The sequence below is a fragment of the Ostrea edulis genome, chromosome 8 (genome assembly GCF_947568905.1).
Source record: "Ostrea edulis chromosome 8, xbOstEdul1.1, whole genome shotgun sequence".
In the NCBI taxonomy this organism is placed as follows: domain Eukaryota; kingdom Metazoa; phylum Mollusca; class Bivalvia; order Ostreida; family Ostreidae; genus Ostrea; species Ostrea edulis.
Window position 1 is genome coordinate 27,914,712 of NC_079171.1, and position 25,154 is coordinate 27,939,865.

The 25,154-nt window shown below is 36.0% G+C and overlaps 1 protein-coding gene and 2 long non-coding RNA genes across 3 annotated transcripts; 2 read left to right on the top strand and 1 right to left on the bottom strand.

The window, feature by feature from the left end:
- Positions 1–14,533: 14,533 nt before the first annotated feature.
- LOC125662845 (uncharacterized) lies at positions 14,534–15,398 on the top strand. Its single transcript, XR_008798063.1, has 3 exons — positions 14,534–14,722; positions 14,903–15,085; positions 15,266–15,398. It is a non-coding gene; the product is annotated as an uncharacterized LOC125662845 (long non-coding RNA).
- A 154-nt stretch (positions 15,399–15,552) lies between these two features.
- On the top strand, positions 15,553–17,091 carry LOC125666009 (uncharacterized). Its single transcript, XM_048899082.2, has 3 exons — positions 15,553–15,775; positions 15,964–16,308; positions 16,502–17,091. The coding sequence occupies exons 1-3, from the start codon at positions 15,553–15,555 to the stop codon at positions 16,771–16,773; spliced, it is 840 nt and encodes a 279-aa protein (XP_048755039.2). The 3' UTR covers positions 16,774–17,091.
- A 1,393-nt stretch (positions 17,092–18,484) lies between these two features.
- On the bottom strand, positions 18,485–19,352 carry LOC130049521 (uncharacterized). The gene is made up of 2 exons (XR_008798064.1): positions 18,817–19,352; positions 18,485–18,703 (listed from the first exon to the last, which is right to left on the bottom strand). It is a non-coding gene; the product is annotated as an uncharacterized LOC130049521 (long non-coding RNA).
- Between the last annotated feature and the right edge of the window lie 5,802 nt (positions 19,353–25,154).

Sequence of the window (25,154 nt, forward strand, 5' to 3'; positions counted from 1 at the left end):
AGGGGACTATGTATTACCATGCAATACTCTCAGAATGCTTGTTTGAAATTGAAATATGTTAATAAATAGGTACAACATTTAAGGGGCGAGATTGTGAATTCTTAATTACGTTACGTATAAAATCAACACACAATGTTCACGATATTGAGAAAAGTACTCCATAACTTTCTGTTAACTTGCGTCTTAAACAAGAAATATCATTGGGCGATTTAAACGAATCAATAACCCCTGACTTGTGAAGATGAAGTAAGGTATAATTCTTTACTTTCGTTTTTAAAATTATACTTCAAATTGTAAGGTATTCATAACAAATATCTTTGTTCTAACACAAGTCTTTATGCAAGGTGAGTCTTTATGCAAGGTGAAGATAACGAACGGTGATCAATCTCATAACTCCTAAAAGCAATACAAAATAGATAGTTGGGCCCCTGGACACACCAGAGGTGGGATCAGGTGCCTAGGAGGAGTAAGCATCCCCTGTTGACCGGTCACACCCGCCGTGAGCCCCATATCCTGATCAGGTAAACGAATTAGTGTGCCAAGAACGGCTTAACAATCGGTATGAAACACGTCAGACAGCATTTGACCCAATGCGAGGTTGTATTGACGAACTAGATCGTTATAACGATCATAGAATTTGCGAAATGCTGACTTCAATCGAGACTGTTGAAATCCCTGTACCATCAACTTGTTTGTCAGTAGCTTACCTCGGTTTAAATTAAATTCAACGTACATGTGTATAGGATTTTCACCTAAATTTCTTTAAAATTTCATCCTCTTCATGAGGTTCATACATACTTCCTTATTTGGGGGTGGGGTGGGGTAATAACATTGGGATAAAGAAAGAAGGAATGAGTACGTTTTGATGCTTGAAAATTAAAATGATTTTCGCACACGTAAGTAAAGAGCTAGAGTAACTTCTATTGACACGTATAAAGGAATACTACCTTCGTCTCACAATGAGTCAATTCACATTCTTTTTATCCACTAAGGAGAATAGTCAACGTCTTCTGACACATAGGGTCATTACGAGAATGTATGTCTTTATTTTCCATAAAATATTGCAAAATCAGTTTACCTCAATTTCACATAAATGATGACTTTCATGTATACAACCTTTAAATAAAATAAGACATTTAGAGAAAAAAATCAATTTACCCTGAAATATAAAATACTTTGGATCTAACTTTTGTAATCACCATAGAAGATACCAATTCTTCAAAATAATTTTAACTCCTAAAAAAATAACCAAATCGAGTTTAAAAAATAGATATGTAGAAAATACTACTTACAATGAATGGAAACAGTGGAGGTAGCTGCCACCCGAAGTGTGCCCCGTTTGACCCTTGGGGTGGAATGGTCAACTGCAACTGCCGCCAGGGTGGCTCTCTCTGTTGGGGTCATCAAAGTGGAACTCTCTTCAGTGGTCATCATGGTAGAACTCTCTAGTATGGCCATCAGGTTGAGGCTCTCTATAGGGGTCGGGGGAAACGCTCTGTTGTCCCATGACCTATAAATTCAAACCTTTATTCATATTAGCATGTTAAAATACAGTTCAGAACAATTTCAATTCAATCGTTTATTGATATCATCAAATATGTTGGTAAACATAAAGTCAACATAAACAAAATAACCCGCAAGTTACATAAATGCAATTTATGTAATAAATGATTTTATGCTGACAACTGTACGTACCATATGATTGTTTACCCATGGTGAACCTCAATTATTTACCAATACAGAACCCCGTATGTTATCCCTTAGCGATACTTCATTTTGATTGGCTAAAAGATAGCGTCCCTTTTGTGAAAGATAATCCTGATAGAAGTCTAAGATCACAGAGAATATTTTTATTGCAAAAGTTTTGTTTTAGCCGATTTATTACGGTTTAAGAGTTGCTGCATCGTTTGAGGTTTGCAGTTCTACGCTATGTGAGCGGAACAGGACTTCTAAAGGTAAACAAGAGGCCCATGGGCCACATCGCTCACCTGAGTCACCTTGGCCCGTATCTGAAGACTTTCCATATATATTTGCATGTAAAACCTTGGTCCCTATTATGGCCCAAACTACCCTTTGCAAACTTGAATCTACACTATGTCAGAAAGCTTTCATGTAAATGTCAACTTCTTTGGCCCAATGGTTCTTTTAAAGCTTTTTTCTATATTTGTATGTAAAACTTTGACCCCCCCCCCCACTTGTGGCCCCATCCTACCCCCTGGGGACCATGATTTGAACAAACTTGAATCTGCACTATGTCAGAAAGTTTTCTTGTAAATATCAGCTTTTCTGACTCAGTGGTTATTGAGAAAAAGATTTTTCCTATATATTTGTATGTAAAACTTTGATCCCCCTTGTGGCCCCATCCTACCCCCGGAGCCCATGATTTGAAGAAACTTGAATCTGCACTATGTCAGAACGTTTTCATGTAAAAATCAGCTTTTCTGGCTCAGTGGTTCTTGAGAAGAAGATTTTTCCTATATATTTGTATGTAACACTTTGATCCCCTATTGTGGCCCCATCCAACCCCCGGAGCCCATGATTTGAACAAACTTGAATCTGCATTATGTCAGGAAGCTTTCATGTAAATCTCAGCTTTTCTGGCTTAGTGGTTCTTGAGAAGAAGATTTTTAAAGTTTTTCCCTATATATTTGTGTGTAAAACTTTGATCCCCCCCTTGGGGCCCCATCTTATCCCCGGGGGCCATGATTTGAACAAACTTGAATCTACACTATGTCAGAAAGTTTTCATGTAAATCTCAGCTTTTCTGGCTTAGTGGTTCTTGAGAAGAAGATTTTTAAAGTTTTTCCCTATATATTTGTGTGTAAAACTTTGATCCCCCCCCCCTTGGGGCCCCATCTTATCCCCGGGGGCCATGATTTGAACAAACTTGAATCTGCACTATGTCAGAAAGTTTTCATGTAAAAATCAGCTTTTCTGGCTTAGTGGTTCTTGAGAAGATTTTTAAAGTTTTTCCCTATATATTTGTGTGTAAAACTTTGATCCCCCCCCCTTGGGGCCCCATCTTATCCCCAGGGGCCATGATTTGAACAAACTTGAATCTGCACTATGTCAGAAAGTTTTCATGTAAAAATCAGCTTTTCTGGCTTAGTGGTTCTTGAGAAGAAGATTTTTCCTATATATTTGTATGTAAAACTTTGATCCCCTATTGTGGCCCCATCCAACCCCAGGGGCCCATGATTTGAACAAACTTGAATCTGCATTATGTCAGGAAGCTTTCATGTAAATCTCAGCTTTTCTGGCTTAGTGGTTCTTGAGAAGAAGATTTTTAAAGTTTTTCCCTATATATTTGTATGTAAAACTTTGATCCCCACTCGTGGCCCCATCCTACCACCGGGGGCCATGATTTGAACAAACTTGAATCTGCAATATGTCAGGAAGCTTTCAGGTAAATTTCAGCTCTTCTGGCCCAGTGGTTCTTGAGAAGATTTTTAAATGACCCCACCCTATTTTTGCATTTTTGTGATTATCTCCCCTTTGAAAGGGACATGGCCCTTCATTTGAACAAACTTGAAAGCCCTTCACCCAAGGATGCTTTTGGCCAAGTTAGGTTTAAATTGGCCCAGTGGTTCTGGAGAAGAAGTCGAAAATGTGAAAAGTTTACAGACAGACGGACGCCGGACAAAATGTGATCAGAATAGCTCACTTGAACCTTCGGTTCAGGTGAGCTAAAAATGACATAAAACTCAGATTTGTTTTGTTTCACGCACAGCCGAGTGTGACCGCCATACTGAACTCTGTCTTTGTTTACAAACATGGCGAAAGTTTTAGTGGTTGGCCACAGTTTCATACGTCGTCTCGAACGATCATTGGGGCAAATTGAAGGATGTATCAATAATTTGGGATTAGATTCATCTTTATGTACAGTGTATTTCTATGGAATTAGCGGTGGAAAGTTAGATACACTGGAAGTTGACTCTTTGTTATTTGAGAAGCTACGGGCATACAGACCGGACATTATCGTGATTCAGCTAGGTGGGAATGATATGTCCATTAAAGCAGTCAGACCAGAAGTCTTTGCATGCAGACTAGTAGACTGGGTTCAATCTTTGACTGAACAATTTTGCTTCATAAAAAACATTGTGGTTTCTGAACTTTTTATTCGTACTAAACCAAAACAGGTTAGTGTTGAATGATACGAGTTTAAGCGAGGCATTGTGAATCAAATGTTAAAGGACATGTTGGAAGGCCATCCTAACCTCACATTTTGGCGTCATTTGCGGCTGATGCAAAGTCCCTTGGCTATTTTAAGTGGGGACGGTGTTCACCTCTCTGTGATAGGGACAAAGAAGTTTTATAGGAGCCTTAGATTAGCCGTTCTTCATGCTATACGGTATTTCTTTAATATTTGATATTTGTATTGCTCTTGTGAATGGGTCAATAATCAGATTGATGTTGGTGCAATATATTTTTTTGCATATATACAATATAGGTTGTATAGTGTTTGAATATTCAGATTGATGTTGGTTCACTAGTACATTTATGCATATATACAATATATGTTGTGTGGCATTTGAATACATTCTGGATTGCTGGGTTTACTTAACTCAGTTCTATGTGAGCTGATACATTGAGAATAACTAGTGTACTTTGACACAGTTTCTTTGTTTTTCTATAGTAAAACTACTACTATACAAGTGTCACATTTACATCTACAATCAAAAGTTGAACATTAATTATCAAAAAATGATAATAATATTTACCTATTTAAGTTTATGCCTTGTCTATACACTGGTAACTTGGTCAGTGACGTGCTGAATAAACAGTTTGTTTATGCTGGGCAGTTGCATATGTGATATTATTTGATGCCTATTAAAGGTTTATGATTTGTTAGCATGGTTCAGGAGTCCTGGGCATGTATTGTTGCATATTTGATATTGTTTGATACCTATTAAAGGGTTTATGATTTGTTTAGCAAGCTTCAGGAGTCCTGGGCTTGTACAGTTAAAGATTATTTGGCATGGTATGAATTTATCATGTTATATACAGTATGGGTATACTGGTACTTTCAGATTTAAGCCTTGTAAGAGGTTGTAGCACTGTATACAGTAAAATAGATGTCAGGTTCACTTCTGAACAAGAATTTATTTCTGAAAATATGTAGTTATATAAAAATTAGCAGGTTAAATTACCTGTACCCTAATTAATGGCATGCAGATATATGCATGTATAGTAGCATGCTAATATTATTTTAGCATGTGCTTAATGAACATTTTGTTATTGTAGATCTTAATCATGGGCCCAAAGAAGAAGTCCGCTGGCACTGAGCCTCCAGCTAAGCGGAGAAGGACTGCGAAAAATGGCAATGCTACAAACATTCTAAATGCAAGTGACACTACAAATAGTGATATAATTCAATCCTTAACTAAAAACATTACAAGTAATATTATGGCAGAATTACAGAAGGTCGGAGTTCTTCCTACACAGAATCCACAAGTGGAGCAAGCAGGAGGTCCAGATGAAGACAAGCAGCAACGAGTTGATAGAAATACCAGTGGTACAATGCTGCAAGGTGAACATATACCTGCATCAGCAGTTTTGGATTTGGAAAGACAGCTACCAAATACACAGGGTTCAAGAGTTTCAGAAGCTGGCACCACATGCTCAACCAGAACCATCACTGGTACCAGAAGCTCTGATGCCTCAAAACTTTTGGAATACATTAAGCAACTTACAGAAGCAGCAATAGCACCATCCACTACGGCTACGTATAATAGAGCTTGGAGGATGCTACTGTCGTTTTGTAGTAAATATGGAATGTCACTTCGCTGGTGGCTCTCTTTGTAGCTCATCTTTTCTCCGACTCTTTTTCCCCTAGGTCCATTTCAACATATTTATCAGCCCTTGCTTTTGTTCACAAAGTGCTAAATTACCAAGACCCAACGCAAACATTTGTTATACAGAAATTAGTTTCAGGGGCATATCGTTTGGGCAATACCTTCGATATACGTTTACCCATCACACCTCATATTTTAAACAATCTGCTTTCGTGTATACCACAAGTCATTCATGAGGAATACAAAAGAAAAATGTTTAGAGCTATGTTCTTATTTGCATTTTCTGCATTGGGGAAATAGTATTTTCTGCATTTCCACGCATTGGGGAAATAGTAAGTTCAGATGGACATACAGATGATGTCATTCAGCTTTCAGATGTTACTTTCACTCGGGGGGCAGAAAAATTTAATCAGGTCAATGTCTGCTTTAGGAAGTTTAAACATAATTCTTCAGGTCAGCCTAAGTACATTTCATTCTCACATGGACCATGCCAAATTTCTGCCATCGATTCCCTTGTTCAGTATTTGAATGTTAGGAAAAACAATGAAGGTCCACTTTTCATTTTAAATGGGGGTTTACAGCTGACAAGGAGTGTATTTAATAAGACCCTACAAAAATGTTTGCTTTGCTGTGGCTTGGATAGTACACGTTACAAAGGTCACAGGTTTAGGATAGGTGCTGCTACGGTGGCTGCACAGAATGGTTGCACAGATGCGCAAATTAGATCAGTGGGACACTGGCATTCAAATGCATTTCAGAAATATATCCGATCAAATAACATACCTAGCAATAAGTAATAGTAAATTTTGTCAGAACCCTTGTTTGGCCTAGGATTGTGTATACCTGCTGGGGCCGGTATATGCATTGGTACAATATGACACTTCTATTTAACCATGTTACTAGCTTGGGCCAGTAACTAGTGCAGTTTTCATGTACGGATTAACATTCTTTTACGTGTTACCTGCTGGGGCCGGTAATGCAGTTGAAGTTCATTATATGTATATCATCATACTGTTGAATTATGTTTTGAGTTATGATCTTTTAAGAGTTAACCTGCTTGAACTGGTAATATTATTGAAATTAAATTGTATGTACATATCAAAGGTTCGCATGTTATCTGCTGGGGCCGGTAACATTATTTTTCTTAAGATTAGTTTAAAATACATGTACATTTTATATTATATCACAATAGCCAAGATCTTTGGTACAATGTGCTTTTTACCGGATAAGGTTATGGATAGTTTTTAGGTTTCTTCTAACTTGTTAATGGATGATGTGCTGGCAATGGCTTTGGTGGGGTCGTTTCAAAGACCATGATTGGCATGATCTTTTCAACTTGTGGGTAATGGACCCCACCTTTGCCCATTATTGGATTGTTGTTAAATATTAACAATATAACTTCTTATTTGTTAGTCCCATATACATGTTACCTTGATTATTATTTGTTTTCTTGACTTACATGGAATGCCAGTAATAGATATGTATTTTATATGTGTAAATTTTACTTCGGTCTGTCAGTTTTTCTGGAAAAATTCAGGGTAATTGTAAATTTAAGTATGTCCATTGTCTAAAGAGAAAGTAAGCTTTTGTATATTTATGTTTTGAATTGCTCGAGTGCAATTTTGTTATTTCTTTTGTATTTGTTTTATTCACATGTGTATTGGATAGTTGCATGTAGTCCTAGGAATATTTTTTAGTAGTTATTTTTTCTATTTGTTCCAATTACATGTTTGAATTGTTGATCAAGATTTATTTGATCAATAAATTTCTTTTCAACATACATAGAGTTTTTGTTGTAAAGTAAGGAGGAGGCATAAAGATTATTATGGGAATACTCTAAAACATTATGTCCGAAGATAATTTATTACATCTAATTCTCATGTTATTTGGTTGAAATATGATGCATTGCTTGAGAATGTTCGGTTACTTGTATTTCATTGCATGGTGTTCTGTTTTGCGTTTTCTTTTTTAAAATTTTATTTTTTTAAACTTAGGCTGTTTTACATATAAGTCATAGAAACATCACCTATCTACATACATGTAGCCTGTTTTAAACTTTCTGCACCAAAACAATTCTTTACAATGCTATACAAAACAATACATGTATTGCACATTGAATGTCGTTCTAGCAAGTCAACAAGGTACTGAGCAAAATCACTAAATTCAGTTACATTAACTTTACTTGAACCAAATAAATGTAATTAATTTATGGGGGAAAAATTATGAATTTGAAATGAATTATACAGCAAATTGCATATATGGCCTAGTTTGACACTGTGAAGATGCGACTTTTGATATTTTCACAGTGTGAAGATACTACCAGTGAAAATATCACTGTGATATGTCAGATACCTTTTTATATTTCACTACTGAAAATGCAATAGGTTGAATTATGTTTACATGTATTGCATAATTATGTTCCAACTTCAGACATAAAACACAAAACAATCATGCATATATCTACATATGTTCTAAGACTTACTTCATTTTTGTCATTCTGCTTTTATGCAGTTAGTAAACATAGCTGATGCATGTAGTTACCATGGTTACTCAAAGATAGGGCAATATTATTATTATACTGTATTTATATACATGTGATGCCTTATATAATAAATAATTACCCTAAAGTGCTTTACATGTAAAACAAACTTCAACAAAGAAAATAAATAAATACATAAAAAGGACATGATGAAATATAATATTGTTAAACTGAGGTACACATAGTAACTAATTTATTATTTTTGAGAAAAAGCAACTGTTGACAAAACCAAATTACAATTTAAAGGTAATTTTTATCAGAAATTCAGAATGCATTTAGAACAGTAGATTCATTCGTTACCAATGTCACAGGAACTACTACACCCAAGTTTGTCGAGAAAGTACCCGAAAAAGTAAAACTCAAACGACAGAGAGCCAAGTTTTACTATGACAGAAGTGCTAAACAACTTCCGGACCTCAACATAGGACAACCTGTGCGGATGAAAACAAACACGGACCCTGAGAAAAAATGGCGTTATGGAACTTGCCAAGAAAATATTGGAAAGCGCTCGTACATCGTCGAGATCAACAACAAACAATACCGCCGGAACCGGAAAGACCTTCGCGCCACAAAGGAACCGTTCGACGCCAATGCTGATCCCTTACCGGACTATGGTATCTTGTGTGATGCTCCCTCAGTGACTCGTAATGAGCTTCCGCAGATCAAGGACAATAAAGTTGTTCAAAACCGCGTCGCTCTACCTAATTCTTGTGAACCAACCACCGTGGCTACAAACTCAGCCAAATCGAGAACTAGTTCGCGTATACGGAAGCCTCCCAAGAATGACTGCGACATGTGTGTGTGTTACACAAGAGCACTTTTCAATGTTGCAAATTACTTTGTAATAATTTTGGTATTATTTGCTAGATTCTGCCTTTGTTGATTCGGTGAAGTTGAATTCACTTTAGATCATTTGTATTGTAAATCAAAGTTTAAGTTCCTAGTTAACTTGTCCATTATTTCAATTCCAAAGGGAGGGAGATGTTATGATATTACGTGCTAGTGTCTATGTTTATTAGCCTGACCCTCATTATGCATGTTACGTCATCACTTGTGGTGTACCTGTGTTCTAGTCGATAAAATGTTGAACTGTAACAACGTCAAGAGGTAACCGGACATCTAATTCAGGTTCCAATGAACCCTGTCTCTAGATACAAACAGACATCTAATTCAGGTTTTAATAACTCAGTGAACCCTGTCTCTAAATCCTGTCTCTGGATACCAACAGACATTTAATTCAGGTTCCAATAACTCGGTGAACCTGTCTCTGGATACAAACAGACATCTAATTCAGGTTCCAATAACTCCGTGAACCCTGTCTCTAAATCCTGTCCCTGGATACAACTAGTCCTACCCCTCGTAAATTAAAGAAAGCTACAGTATACCAAGTTTTGCGCACTCCTTCAAAATCACCAGCTTTATGCAGACCTTTGGTGCCAGGAGATACAACAAAAACCACATAAAGAAAATCAATTTATTCACCCAGGGGTGCATAAGCCGAGTTGCATGGGATACTTTGTAAAGTCAGGAATTATGTGGCATATTTAGAATTGTGAAGAACTAATTTCAGTTTTAAACTTTTCAAGTTACTGTCCAGAAACCATATTTGTCTGAAGTTTTCAATCTATTTTTGGTCACTGTGACCTTGACCTTTTCCCCCCTCCAAAATCAATAGGGGTCTTCCTTACCTGGTACCCAACAATATATCAAAGTTTCATTTGATTCGGATTAAAACTTTCTGAGTTATCATCACTGAAACAATATGCCCCCGATCACCAAATCACCATTCTCATAAAATTCTCTTATGTATATAATTCACATCGAATGTGGTGATTGTACGCATGCCTTCTGAAATTCGGTGTCTATGCAAATTGTACCTACATGAATACATGTACATGCATCTATGGTTAGTATTGGATATTTCATATCGACATGCATCATGTGTATAATATTATTACAAGGATTAACTATTATTTCTGTAACATGCCTCCAGCGGCCCCATGATTGGTGAACAAACTACAGTTATTCCTTCATTGCACATTAGTACATTAAATTTATTTTGTGTGTATTGTGATTAAAGTAGTGTTAAATCTAAAGCAAACTAGCACTCGAAGGTCAAGGTCACGAGGTCAAAAATGTTATCCACGGAAAAGTCTTGGGACAAGGAATACTCATGTGAAATATGAAAGGTCTAGTACAAGTTTACCATTCAAAAGATAAGAACAAGTTTCAGTTTTCAAGAAGTAGGTCAAACTCCTAAGTCCAGGTCAAGAATGTTGGTATCCACAGAAAGGTCCTGTAACAAGGAATACTCGTATACTCATGTGGAATATGAAAGCCCTAGTACTTACCATTCAAAAGATAGGGCCAAGGTTAAACGTTATGAAAAGTAGCTCAAACACCAAGGTCAAGGTCACAGAACCCAGAATTTAAAGGCTTTTCCCCTCTTACTGCAGGTTATCTTTGAGCAAAGTTTCAAAACTGTATGGTTGAAACTTTTGGAGTTGCGTTGTCATTTACTATCGCGTGCCCGCATTTTATGCGGGCTCCCAATAAATTACTATTGTGAATTGCGATACTGAATGTACTAGATAAATGTAACGAGAGGATGTGATGATGTTAGGTGAAGCTATTCACTGTTTGACGTCGGACTGATCCTGGTTAGAATAGGGCTAATTCAAGTGTGCCTCGGGACACTTTAACGATAGAATATTCTATCTAGGCTGACCTTACAGAGAGCGATAATAAAAATTACCATTTGATAAATGTATTGGAGTAAACAAAAAAGTTCGACAATAAAGTTTTCCATTCGGACAAGTGAAATGTTGAGTTGACTTGCCCGAAGGGCAAGTGAGATAAAAAAAAAAAAACAACCTATGTCTATCCCTGGGAAAAGGAGGAAGGGTTGCGACCCATGTAACCCCCTTCTAGACCCGCGACTGTATTGTTAAAGTAATTCAGGGAAATAGAATGAAATTATATTTTATTTAACAGTCACAATGACATGATGCACTTACTTTTGATGACGCTGTTAAGCGTATTGTCTCTCCAGTTCCCCATGTAGTCGCACCTGTGCAGAGGTAGAATTTGGCTTTCTCTATCCTGAAACCCTCGGGCGGATATTGGATCTGTTTAATCTTTTTGTCTTCAGTGTATGCAAGGGTCGTTAGAAATGATCCTCTATCACTCTTTCTGAGAACCCCTTTTGAAATAACGTACATTTTCACCCGCAGCATTCTTCACGTCTGTTGTTCTTGGGTACAATGGATTTGGCGGGAAATTTATCACGCGAGCACGTGCAGTAAAACTTCATATGAAGTCAGTGGCGGATTCACAGGTTTTTCGCCTCACAAAGTTACCGTCTAAATCATAGAGAGAGAGAAACGTAGTAGTATTTTTAAAGGCCAGGCATTGGGTATATAAGGGAGTCAATGGGAAATTCAATGGCTCCTTTAAAATATTCACACTTTACAGGGCTAAGAGGCAAATTTTGAAATATCTTGAAACCCATGTCTCTGTGCCCTGAGTAACTTGGTATAGAAGTAGCCCCCCCCCTCCCCCCCCCCTTTCAGAATGATTTTAGTACCCAGCTTGATTACATACAAACTGTTTTTACAGAGTATTTACCATTAAAAAAAATCGAAGCAGAGCTTGTTTTAGATTTTAATTTACTATGATTGACAAGGGGGAGGAGTCTGAAAATGTAAACAGCTGTGTTTACTCCGGAAGTGACGTTGGTGCACTAAGCATTTATATATAGCACATAACTAACCTCTTTCAGTGTTATTTTTTTCTTCCAATTTCCATTTTACACATCTATAAAACACTTTAATGAAAGGTCATTTCTGAAGTCAAAGAGAAATATTGCAATCCATGTGGGGGGTTTCATTCCCACTTAGACAAAATCAAACACATTAGCAGCATATATGTTGATTTCAGAGGATATTTTCTGGAGCGAATTTTGGTATGTCTTGCCGATGTCTTGCCGATCTAAATATAGGTTTGAACGAAAAAGTGTCGAGAATTCTCACATCCGAGGTTGGTTTCCTCAGCCGTAAAATTTCCGGAATTGCAAACTGATACCCTTGTATAAAATTCGCATATGTTAGATTAGCTACATGTATCATATGCAATATTATTATCTCACTCTTTTTCACATCTTAGGACATCCTCTTCTGTAACTGTTTTAGGGTATCGGGTTCGTTCGCCCTCTCTACATGTTCGCGTCCGTCCGTTCGCCCAGAGTCCGTTCGCCATAATTCTCGTTCGCCCTTTTCCTCGTTCGCCCTATATCCCGTTCGCCCTATATCCCGTTCGCCATATATATATACATAGTATATAGTATATATTAAGCTCTTTTTTTTTATTTTTTAAGACATTTATTACGTATCGATTTTTTTTTTCGCAATTAACAATTTTAAGTTTCTTAAATAAATAGACTGGTATTTTAATTCTGATTGTAGTGTTTATAAAAGACATAATTAGTTTAAATGTATGTTATTTTTAATACTGTAATTTGGGGAATCAGCTCCTTTGTTTTCTTAACGATTCGCGATGTTTTGAAAGCAATATTGAAGACATTGAGACGTTAATAGGCCCATTATGGATATGAGCACCGCTTTTATCTTTGAAGAATTTTTTGATTTTCAACTACAAACCAGTCCTTTGATCTCAAGAATGATTTATAAGGAGATGGAACTTGAAACTTCATCAAACTACTATCCACCATGGCAGAGGTCAACCCCCCGTGCATCTCATGTGGCAGAGAAGTACGACCAAGGCAGCATGCCATCAGCTGTGATGCTTGGCAGCATCGTCTGTGCAATACTGGAAAGAAATTACATTTTAGAAATTTTTAATATGGGTTGTAGAGATTATTTTATTTTATTTCAAAGTTTCATTTTATTGTGAATCCTGATATTTCACATTGTTAATTTAAAAAAATAAATAAATAAAACAAATATAAATTTTTGTTGATTTGATTTGAACATATTTAATTTATTTTATGTTACTAAATGCATTTTTGAATACTTGTGTACAGAATTTAATTTAATTAAAAAATAATGGTCATTACTGTATAATGCATTAAGTAGATGTCAAACACAAAATATTAAATTATAATAATATAGCTTTTTGACATGAAATATGTGATGTGGATATGTTTTTAGTATAAACATTAATTAGATTAAATAAGATATTTGCCAGACATGCTTAATTAAAACAATACCCAATTATAATTAAAATCAAAAGCAAAAATTTATAATTGAACCCATTTCTCCTCTCCCCTAAAAATGATACACAGAATTATATTGTCATTATAATCACATCATATTATTATGTTATGGTAATTGTTTATTTATTTTATTCAAACAAACAAAAACACACAATTAGAATTTTTTTTTAAAGGAATATCACTGCAACAGTACAACAATGTCAAGTATGGCAGAGAGGAACTTCACTGGTTCTGTAGACCATGTGAGCAGAGGTACTGGCCTGCTAATCCCCCAGTTCAGCCTGATGAACCTGCAGATGTTGATCCTGAGCCCCCATTTCAGCCTGATGAACCTGCAGATGTTGATCCTGAGCCCCCAGTTCAGCCTGATGAACCTGCAGATGTTGATCCTGAGCCCCCAGTTCAGCCTGATGAACCTACAGATGTTGATCCACTTGAGGGATCCTTTGACATAGGTCATCGTCGGGCTTCAATTCGTCCAGAGCCCATGGACACGTAAGAGTTTTATACCAATCTGTAATTAAAAAATATTTCATGTATGTAAAAAATGAATTTTATGTATGTAAACTTCTTAATTCTTAGGATTTCAAGATTTTAATCAATACAAAAAAGTATATATCTTTAAAAGTAACTTAATCTATAGATTAGACAACAATTTTAATTATATAAATATTTTTAGATCACTGAATGCAGAGCCTGAATTGCCAGACGAAATTCTACCTGATGACGGTATTATCCATTACAAGGTTTTGGAGAAAGGCAGTAAACGTGGGGGTCGACTGTTGGTTGCCAGCAATGGATTTACGTTTGGAGTAAAGGTATTTACGTGTTAAAAGGTTTATTACATTTATATAAAAAAAAAATTAAATATTTGATACAAAATTTAAACACTTCTGTTAAAAATCAACATCTTTATTCAAGATAATATGTACTCTATTCGAATGGTAAACATAATATATTCATTTATTTTATGTTTTGTTTTCATTTTAGAAGGACAGCAAATCATCAATTCTCTGGACGTGCAGCGTACGATCATCCAAAGTTCGATGTCATGCCACAGTTAGTCAGAAAGGAGACCATTTCCGGGCAGGAGTTCAGCCACACTGTCATCCAGCAGATCCAAAACTTCCCATCTACAAAGAAATAGCAGCAATGGTATTTTTCTGTCTATATTCTACATAATTATTCAGGACAACTTTAAAGCTTTATATAGATATATATATATATGTTTAGTATTAATTGAAAAAAATATATAATTAAATTTCTTGTACTTATTTTATTTTTTGTATTTATGTCTGCTGTGAGTGTCTAATATATGTTAGTTACTTTACATAGGTGAAGGAACGGATCAGTAATCAGCCATAATCCAGAGCCCTTGGTGTTGTGACTGATGTCCTTACCAACTGTATCCCAGAAGAACAGCGTTTCCTTGCTCCCAAGCAGAACCTCCTAAAGAGAACTGCCAACAAGTTCAGATCAATCAACACACCACAAGAACCCTCAGATCTTGATTTTGAGGTAATCTGAAAATATCTTATCTGACTATCTGTTTAATTAAAATAAAAAGTAGTTTAAAATTGTAAATAAAATAATATAATGTATGGTTGATCTTATTTTCTTATTAAATAAGCTGCTAGAAAACACAAACATGAACTTAATGTTATATAATTGATGCTAATTACATTTTATCCATTTCAGTTGGATGTAGATTTCCTGAAATGTCAGGATTTCTTAGTGGCAGATCTAAGAGTTGGTGCCCATAGACATTTGGTATTTGCCACCCAGTTCCAGAGGAACCTCTTGAAACATGCGAAACGCTGGTTCATGGATGGCACGTTTAAGGTATAGAAAAATATATATGGTGTATCAGTCAGCAATATTTATAGAATAGTGTAAATAAATAATAAAAAAATATTTTATTTCATTAAAAATGTATAAATTATGAAACTCATTAGAATTTCTATTGTATTATTTAATATAAACTAATGTGTTTCCTTTTACAGGTTGTCAGGGATCCTTTCAAGGCATCCGGACAACTACTCAGTATTCATTCCTTCATCCTCCAGGACGGGCGTCGAAAACAGCTTCCATTGGCATTCGTATTGATGTCGAGGAAGACAGAAGAGGACTATGTTGCAGTGCTTCAAGCCATTGTGGACTGTTTGCAGGAGACCAGTGTGGAAGAGTTCATGGTGGATTTTGAAGTTGGTAAGTCAATAGATTAATTGATTGTAAAATGATTGTTATTATATGTAATATGCTTATAACATGTATGCTGGAAAAAAATTGAATGGCTGGAAAAAAATTGAATGATAAAATGATTGCTATACTTAATATTATATCACATTAATATTATATTAGCATTATCACTTAATTATGATTATTTTCTAATACAGGTGCCTGGTTAGCCATTCGCCGAGTTTTTCCAGCAGTGGCCATCAAAGGGTGCATCTTCCATTGGACACAGGCTGTCTGGAGACACGTGCAGTCTTGTGGTTTGGTGAGAGCATACAAGGAGCAACAAGCAGTCCACAAGTACATCAGACAGCTACTTGCGTTACCCTTCCTGCCTGCCCAGCACATCATTGAAACCTTCCCACACCTGAGAGACAGAGCCAACACTCCTCAACTCCAAGACTTAGTCGACTACATCGATCGCCAATGGTTCCGTCACCGGGTCTTCAGGGTTCAAGACTGGTCTGCGTTTCAGCGCACCATCCGTACCAACAATGACGTGGAAGGTATGATATTCACTTAAACATTTTATGTATAATTGGAGAAATGTTCTCAAATAAGAATAAAGTATTGTCTTAAAATGTTTACATAAACTTGCATAAAGCTAAATTTAAAATAAGGATATGCACTGAGGATGAAATAAAGTAAGATAAAGTACTTTAATAAATATCCTTTAATAATGATCCTTCTTTTTTCCAGGGTGGCACAACCGATTGAACACTATGGCCAGGCACGGGGGAGTCCCTTTCTACAAGTTAGTGCCACAGTTGCGACAGGAGGCTGACATTGTTGATGTTACTGTTCGTTCTGGAGACTTGGAGAGGGAGATCAATCGTCGCTACACATCTTTAGAGAAGAGGATCCAGAAAGCGTGGGATGAGTACATGACAGATTCATGGTCTACAAGTCACTTCCTCCGTGCCATCTCCATGTGTTACAGCCCTTCAGTCGACACCACTGACTTCGAGTGAACTAAGTGACTTAAAATCATTCCGTGTGTCTTGAAATGAAAAGTGATTTCCTCTTGTGAATAATTCTGGAGCGGCGTGACATGACTGTTTGGTGTTCCATGTGTTTGGTTGTGATGTGATATGTCACATATTTTGCAGTTATTATTGTAGTGCTTGTCAAAAATTTATTGTGTGGTGCTTGTTAAATATTTATTTTGTAGTGCTTGTTTGATATTTAATTTGTAGTGCTTGTTTGATATTTATTTATGATGAGAATCAGACGATAAATAAATTTTGAAACTTTCTAGGTTTCTTGTTTATCCATATGCAGAAAGAGGGAAAGAATGAGGCATCCACACAGAACTGAATTAAATGGGATAGAATAGAACAATAAAGCTTCAATTTCATGTCAGCTTGTGTATATAAGAATGAACATGGCTCTGATGATAAATCATAAATTAACAGTTACAAAAATTCATTAAAATTTTTAATTACCAAGTATTATACCTTCATACTCCAAAATATCAAATATATCATACATGTATATCAAGCAATAAAATATAAATAATGTTTATGAATGACTAAAAAAAATTGGGAAAATTATTTCTAATAGCCTTTAATCTAATGTATTTTTATTCATATTCAGGAATATATCTTACAAAATTTAATATAAAACCTTCAAATGTCATAAATTTCTGTTAGTCAGGTATTTGGTATGACAGGTCATTAGTAAGACCCGTTGCATACGTGAAAAAAAAATTTTTTGGTTCATCTATAGAAAAATATGTATAGAAAAATGAAGAATTCCTATGTTTCAGACATTCAACTTAATAAGAGGGCGATCGGACTCTGGGCGAACGGGAATAAGGGCGAACGGCGTCATGGGCGAACGCGTTTTAGGGCGAACGAACATACATTCCTGTTTTAGGACCTTGAACTCCCTGGTCGCATCTACATGTGCGTTTGGTTCAGGTAATCTTTTTTTCAATGCTTTGAACTTATGATTTTTTTTGTCTTAACAAAATGAATAAATGATTTTAAAAAACCACGGGAATATAAGGGAGTAAAGGCATGATTATGTTCCTCTTTTATATACATGCATATTGATTTACCGACGTGTAGTAATGATGGAGTCCTCTGCATTAATCAGTGTCTTTTTCTGGTTAGGGATAATTTTCATGTTAGGGATAATTTTCATGTTATTGATACTAAATTGAAACTAAATGGATATTTAGAAAGGAAATATAATCCTTTACCAAAATTGTAAATTTGATGATCCCAGAGGTAGGGGTTTGTTATCAGGGTGGGCCAAAAATGGTCAGTTATTTAATTTGTCAATAAACATTTTAACTTCTTGATAACTATCATCCCAATTGTTATCAAATTTAGAATGAAACATATTTGGAACAAAGGGAATATAAATTCTAAATTTCAGGATTGCTTCACCCCTGGTGCCTTAGTGGTGGGAAAAAATTGTCCAAGTTTCAAAGAACCGTACACATGTAAAAATAAATAAATGCATAGTGATATAGAGCAGGAAGGCCTCCACCAAAATTGTAAATTTCATGACCCCAGTCCCCAGGGTAGGGGTTCTGACCCCAGGATGGGACCAAATTTGTTATATAGTATTTAAGTGTAAAACACTTAAAGAGACACTACAGCTCATTTTCCACATTTTAATAAAGTGTTTTTTAAAACATGTATTGATAAAATGATAAAATTCATATCGATACTGACAATTATGAACAATTGGGATGCATCAATTTACTCTCAACTGCGCTTTGAAGATCGTTCGGAATTCAAAGGTTTCTTCATTCTGACTCGGACTTTTGAATGCTTATTTACATCACGTGGTTTTGAATGACAGCAAAGGTGTTGTGTAGGAAATTATTTAAATTCCCCTTCAAGGGGGTCCACACTCACCTTTCAAGTATAAGAGTATTCCCTGCTCCTTAAAATAAGTAATTATATAAATCATTTTTTTAACAGAAACCCTTCCATGTTCCCATTGACCGATGTTTTTACAACTAACACGTGTCGTGTTCAGATAAAAATAGCACTTACTTTTAAAAGTAGTGTCTTCGCAGCTAGTCTCAATGGCAGATTTAGGGGGGATCCCCCTCCCTTTTTCCGCCACAGATTGTGAATGAAAATCCAAATTTTGCACCATAATGGCCGATTACTGTGGCTAATCTTTGACTTTCACACCCCCTTCGGAAATCCTAGATCCGCCACTGAGTTACATGGGTTTCTCCGAGCTCTTTGTTTTCCAACGGTCAAACTGATACCATGTAAGGTAAATTTTATTTCACGTATGAGTTTTATCTCATTCTATTTTTACCTCTTTTCTCACAGAATCTTTCAAAATTCTAGATCTATCAACTACACTTTCTCTCACTGGACGACATGCTGCACTGTTTACTGTCTATGCGCATGCGTCTGAAGACTGAAAGGAGGAGTCTCGATATTTTTTGTATAGGCCATCAAAAAGTATTAATTTTTACGTTAAAACGATAATTTTTAAATTTAGATAAGTGTTATTTTCGCAAAGTTCATACTTTCAACAATGTAACAAAAATAGAGAAAGCGCTAGGAAAATTGTCATTTCGTGATTTTTGCGCAAAATGAGCTGTAGTGTCTCTTTAAATAACATTTTCTTTATTGCAATTGATATTAAATGGATATAACTGGTAGTCGTTTACCAGAGTAAGGGTTCTGACCACAGGTTGGGGCCAAACTTAGTATGTAGTATTTATGTGCAAATTTGCTGATACTGTATAAAATCTAAATGCATAAAATCTAAATGTAGAGAAATTCTCAAAAAGGCTGTGAAAACGCAATCATAGTTAAAAATATTGGGAATTTACCCAAATGTCCGCTTTTTCACGAAATATTATACGATCGATTTAATTAACCAACTCCGTTTTGTGAAATGATAGTTCGTACTTAATATTGTCGATATTGCAGTCATTCTCCAAACGATTGAGATTGGATTATTTGTTGGTTTTGCAGAGGAGTGGAATATTTGCTGGGTTCGATCTGCATTATATTTAATCGTTTTATGACTCCTTTTTGGTATAGGAATCTTGAATCGCAATCACTTGGACATTTATATACACCTTTCACTCGTAATGTGTTCAACACGGCCAGGTATGATGTATATTGACCTTCCACAATGGTACATGTGCTGCGTTAAAATATCAGGCAATACCAAGCAAGGGTATATGAACATGCAACTGCTGGTTAGTAAATTGTAGCATGACATTTAATGCAAAGCATACATATGGCAGAGGTTCAGCACCGGCATGTTGGAGATAACTGACGCACAGGTAGTAGAATAACAAAACATCTGGACTGCGTTGCTCAAAACCTTGGTTAAGCTTAACCAGTTTTTAAATCCCTTGTCCACCGATTAATTTTTAGCCATTGGTTAAATTATGTTGCTCAAAAGTTGACCAGTTTTTAAATTACCTAACCAATGGTTAAATATTGACCAATTAGCCAATTACATACTCAAGTGTGTCACCTCCACAATGAAGCACGGGTGATGTGATGTTTCACCTATGTAATCACCTCTAATTACCACGGCCACACTATCATCCGGCATCCAACAATATCCAGGTAATGTCCAAGAGAAATTATTACCCGCTTGGGTAACGGTGATAAGACCACTTCGAGAGATCGAGTGAAAAACAATGAAACGTATTTACGGGACCCAACTTCACTTCGAGATATCGAAGATAAATTTGCTTCGTTACATGGTGAAAATTATCGGGACCATTTCAGGATAAACTGCAACCAAATCATTCAACGCAGAGAAATTGACTGGTGACCAACCTAAACCCCATATGTTGCTGAGTATATTAACAAAAAGGCTTATACTGAACTGGGGTAGTTTTGTGCTGAGCTGATGATGTTTGCTGTTGTGGTCTAGAGAAACGTTGCGACTTGTATTGAGCTGCGCTGTCACAATAGATAGAAGGATGGCTTTGGTGACTCACCCTTCATGCAAGCATGTAAATATTGACAAGTGCGCCTTGAGCAACTAGCTTTAAAATTGAAATCAAAACATTGGAGTTTCCTTTGATTGCTGTCCAATGGTACAACCTTTGAGTTGGTTTGGGACTTTCGAAGTTCACCATATGCAGAAGCCCATTATAAGTAGGATTGCAGGCTTTTAAAAGTCGAAATTGGGTATCTGAGTCTTTCCAACCCGGAGACCGAGTAGGTCCTGTTCCAACAGTACTTAGATATTTAATCATGGGCAATGCTTGACCAGGGTGCCATTTTGGAAATGTTGCCATAACAAGAAATGTTTGTAAAACACATATGCCCCCTATGGTGAAAATTGAAAAGGGTTATACACACACATCATTTAATTGAGAGTAGTATCATCAATTTAAAATATTGAGCAGACAATATCTTCCTATATTAAGAGTGGATTGACCGTGTGACCTAAAAATCAATAGGTGTCATAAACTCCTGAAGATGTACCAGTGTACCAAGTTTGAAGTCTGTCAAGCAAAGGGTTCTCAAGATATTGAGCGGACAGTATATTCCTTTGTCCAGAATAGGTTGACCTCTAACCTTTTGACCTGAAAAACAATAGGGGTCCTCTTCTTTTCATAACCAACCCACATATGAAATATCCTTACGATCGAGTGAATTCGGTTCTCAAGATATTGAGTGGACAACATGTGGTCGACCGACCGACAGGTGCAAACCAATATGCCCCTCTTCTTTGAAGGGGGCATAAAAAATCAAATAAGCATTTATCCATTCTGAAAGTTTTACAATTTTCATACTTTTGCTATATTTTAAGCATCCCATTCTCTAACACAATGATTTGATGCTCTGTCTCGGAAGTGGGGTCGGCATGCAGTATTTCATCAAAATCAACGAATTTCGCATTCCACTTTTTGGACACTTTGGGACGCATTGTCCCATTTTTCACATGACAGATGTAGACCAATTTGAGAAGTTACACTGACTAGCGGGTTGCGATCATTATTCAATACAGTACCTTGACTTGGTACTTCAGCTGAGCTAACCGTAGCTAGCTAGGTTCTGGGTGCTCGCCTTCTGCGTCTGCGCGCAGGTTGATTCCTTACTTCTGTTTCAGAACGAGTCTGCCACGTGCACATTACTCTGTGAAGGTGCCTCGTTTACTTTAGCTTCTGTGTGAGCCTCTGCAGTCCAGGATCTTCCGATATAGGACCACGACCTTGAAATGCGCATCTGGTGCATTAAACTTGGTACCGTATAAGTTTTATATATAAACAATCACAACAAAAGGGTCCCAAACTTCATGTTTGGATTTGAAACATTTCCATTATTATTTACATTTTCTCCACAAAGCTCCATTTCAAGGTCTAAATCTATATCCTCTAAACCGTGCTATTCCACACTTCATCTTCACTTTCAGAGTTGGTGTCACAATTATTTGTTTTCGTAAATAGGATTGAAATACATCATGTAATGTATGAAAAAAATACATTTTCATCATATGAACTATCAGATATTTCCTCAATATCCCGTGAGATGAAATTTGATAAGACAGAATTGGAACAAATCCATTGATTAAAAAAGTCTTTTCTTTATTCAAAACTGAATTCTCTGAAATACAGTCAAATGCACATGTGTACGAATATAATTATACATTGTACTACATGTAGCTCTTTATTTATTTTACAATAGTGCATGTGTATTCTTGTGCATCTAGAACAAGACTTATTGGCTATAAAAAAAATAATTTTAATTTCACTGACAGTTTATTAGCTGGTATGTTGCAGTTTGACAACAACAAAAAATGATTTGGATGTGCCAAAAGATAAAGCATTCAGATCCCACTCACATCAGCACAACACTGATTCATAATACAAAATTGTATGAGAATTTTCAACAAAAATCATTTTTTATATATTCCAAGTCATTTTCTATAATTGTCAGACTTACAATATAGATAAAATGAGTAATCAATAAATGTATATGGCTGTAATGATCTGTGGATATTATATTCCATGGATGTCCCCCACCACCATCTCCTGGAAGCTCAATGACTGCATTCTTAAAAATTCCCCTTAAATTTAAAATGGGTAGTAACATCTAAATGCTGGGTTTTCCCTACGCTTCTTGACGACACACATTTTGTGTGTGTGTGTACGTACGCCTATTTGTTTACTTCACTTGCACTGTTTACCTGACTCGTAAGCCACCAAAATGTAGTTCTTTATTTGTATTTACCTTTCTATAAGTTCATTCTTGCGTCCAGACAACTTAGCGCCTCTATTTCTTAACTCTCTGCGCAATTCAGGCAATTTCATTTCGCCGTACATCTTTCTGCTCGCCATGACGTAGCAAAAGTGAAGGACCAATGCGGTGATAGCGCCGTCTAGCGGAAAAGAGCCGATAACTCCACGCCGGTAAACCATTCCGAACATGGCCAAGTTCAGAAGGGCAAATATCTTGGTACCAGTAGAAAAATCTTGTCAAAAGAAATGCTCATGTACAATATGAAAGCTCTAATATTTACCATTTAGAAGTTATGACCAATGTATAAAGAAAATTAAAAGTAGGTCAAATGTCAAGGTCAGAAGGTTCAATACCAAGGCATACTCATGTGAAATATCAAAGCTCTATCACTTATTGTTCAAAAGTTATAAGCAAGGTTAAAGTTTTCAAAAAGTAGGTCAATCTCCAAGGTACGTGGTCAAAAATATTTTTTTATTTCAACTTCAGAGTACTTGTACGTGGAATAAGAGTGGTGTTTAACAAAGTATGTTTTTCAATGACTGATCACTAGATATGAATATGAATTTTTCCGTTTTTGTTGAATAAGCAACTGTCTATGATGCCAAAAAGCGTAGTCTTTAATTTATCGTGAGGAATGGTCGTGTATAGTGTTGAAAAGTCATAGGTTTTAATGTTATTGATTTAGGGAAAATTCTGCGATTTCAAGTTTACTAAAAGATCTTTAGAATTTTTTAGAATCCAAATTTGATTAACACCACTTCTGGCATATCAAAGACTCTTAATATATATATATATATAGAACAATGATGAAACGTAGTCCGATTGATCTGTAGTAGCATGAAAACTAGATTTTGACATTTTGCCAAAAGGTGATTTTTTTGTTGGATTTCGTTGATGAATTTAGATAATTTGGAAAATACATACAGCATAATTAACTGTCAGCAAAGAATGTCCATATCAAAGACTCTTAATATTTATAAAAAGATTAATGGTGAAATGTAATACAATTGATCTATTGTAGTATGAAAACTGTAGATGTGGGCATTTTGCCAAAAATTCATACTAATGACAAATAATACAAACTTGCCCCAATGCCAGCACCATATCTGATGCATGCAGTACACAATAACTTTTGCATCAGATTCTGTTCCTTGCATTTCAAGCAATACCGTACATTGCAGCAACAGCAGGATTATTGTGTTTTGATTTTATGTGCATTGGTGTACATAGACTGACAAGAATATCGAATACAAAGGGGCATATTTGGTCCATTTCTCTGAATACATTTTCAACAAACAGCTCTAGTGAAATGTCAACAATTTCCCCCTTCAAAACACTTTCTTCACTGGTGACACACATTCTGTCCATTTCAGAATTTATATCCATTACGAATTTCGACCAAAATGCATTACGGGCATCAGGATTTGTCAACACTTTTTGTACAAAGTCTTGTAAATCAATGAACTCTGAGAAAAGAATTTCCTTTATCTTGTTCATAGGGTTAGTACTGTTTGTGGAGTCACCAAGAACATATTTCGTAGAATTCGTAGTCCTTGAACATTTTGACGGAGGGTAGTGTTAAACATACAATTGTTCCATATTCAATCTTGGCTGTCCTGTCAAACTGTAGCTGTGTTCACTAATTACTTCACTGCATACTCTTTCTCAGTTTTTAGCTCTTCTGAGCCAAAGGCTCAAAGAGCTAATGCTATGGCCATTTGTGCGGTGTGCGTAAACTTTTTAGAAAAAGGGCTATAACTCAAGAACCCCTTGGCCAATTCTTTTCAAATTTGTTACAGGGTATCATTGGCCCAAGGGCTTTCATACATACTAAATAGAGGGATGTGACCCTTTAACAAGGGGAGATAATCAGGAAAATACAAACAAAAGTAGTGGTTGCTAAAAAATCTTCTCAAGAACCACTGGGCAGATTATCACCAAACTTACACATAAGGATGAGGATATGTTGTAGATTAAAAATTGTTCAAGGCATTACCCTGGGGCAAAGGGCGTGGTCTCAAGGTCACTTCAAAGTTGACCTAAATTTAAAACATTTTTAAATTCCTTAAATCTTAGATATTTTAGTCATTATAAGGACTAGGATCATCGACTTTTGACAGTTGATGCATCTTAGGACCTTGTGTCAAGTT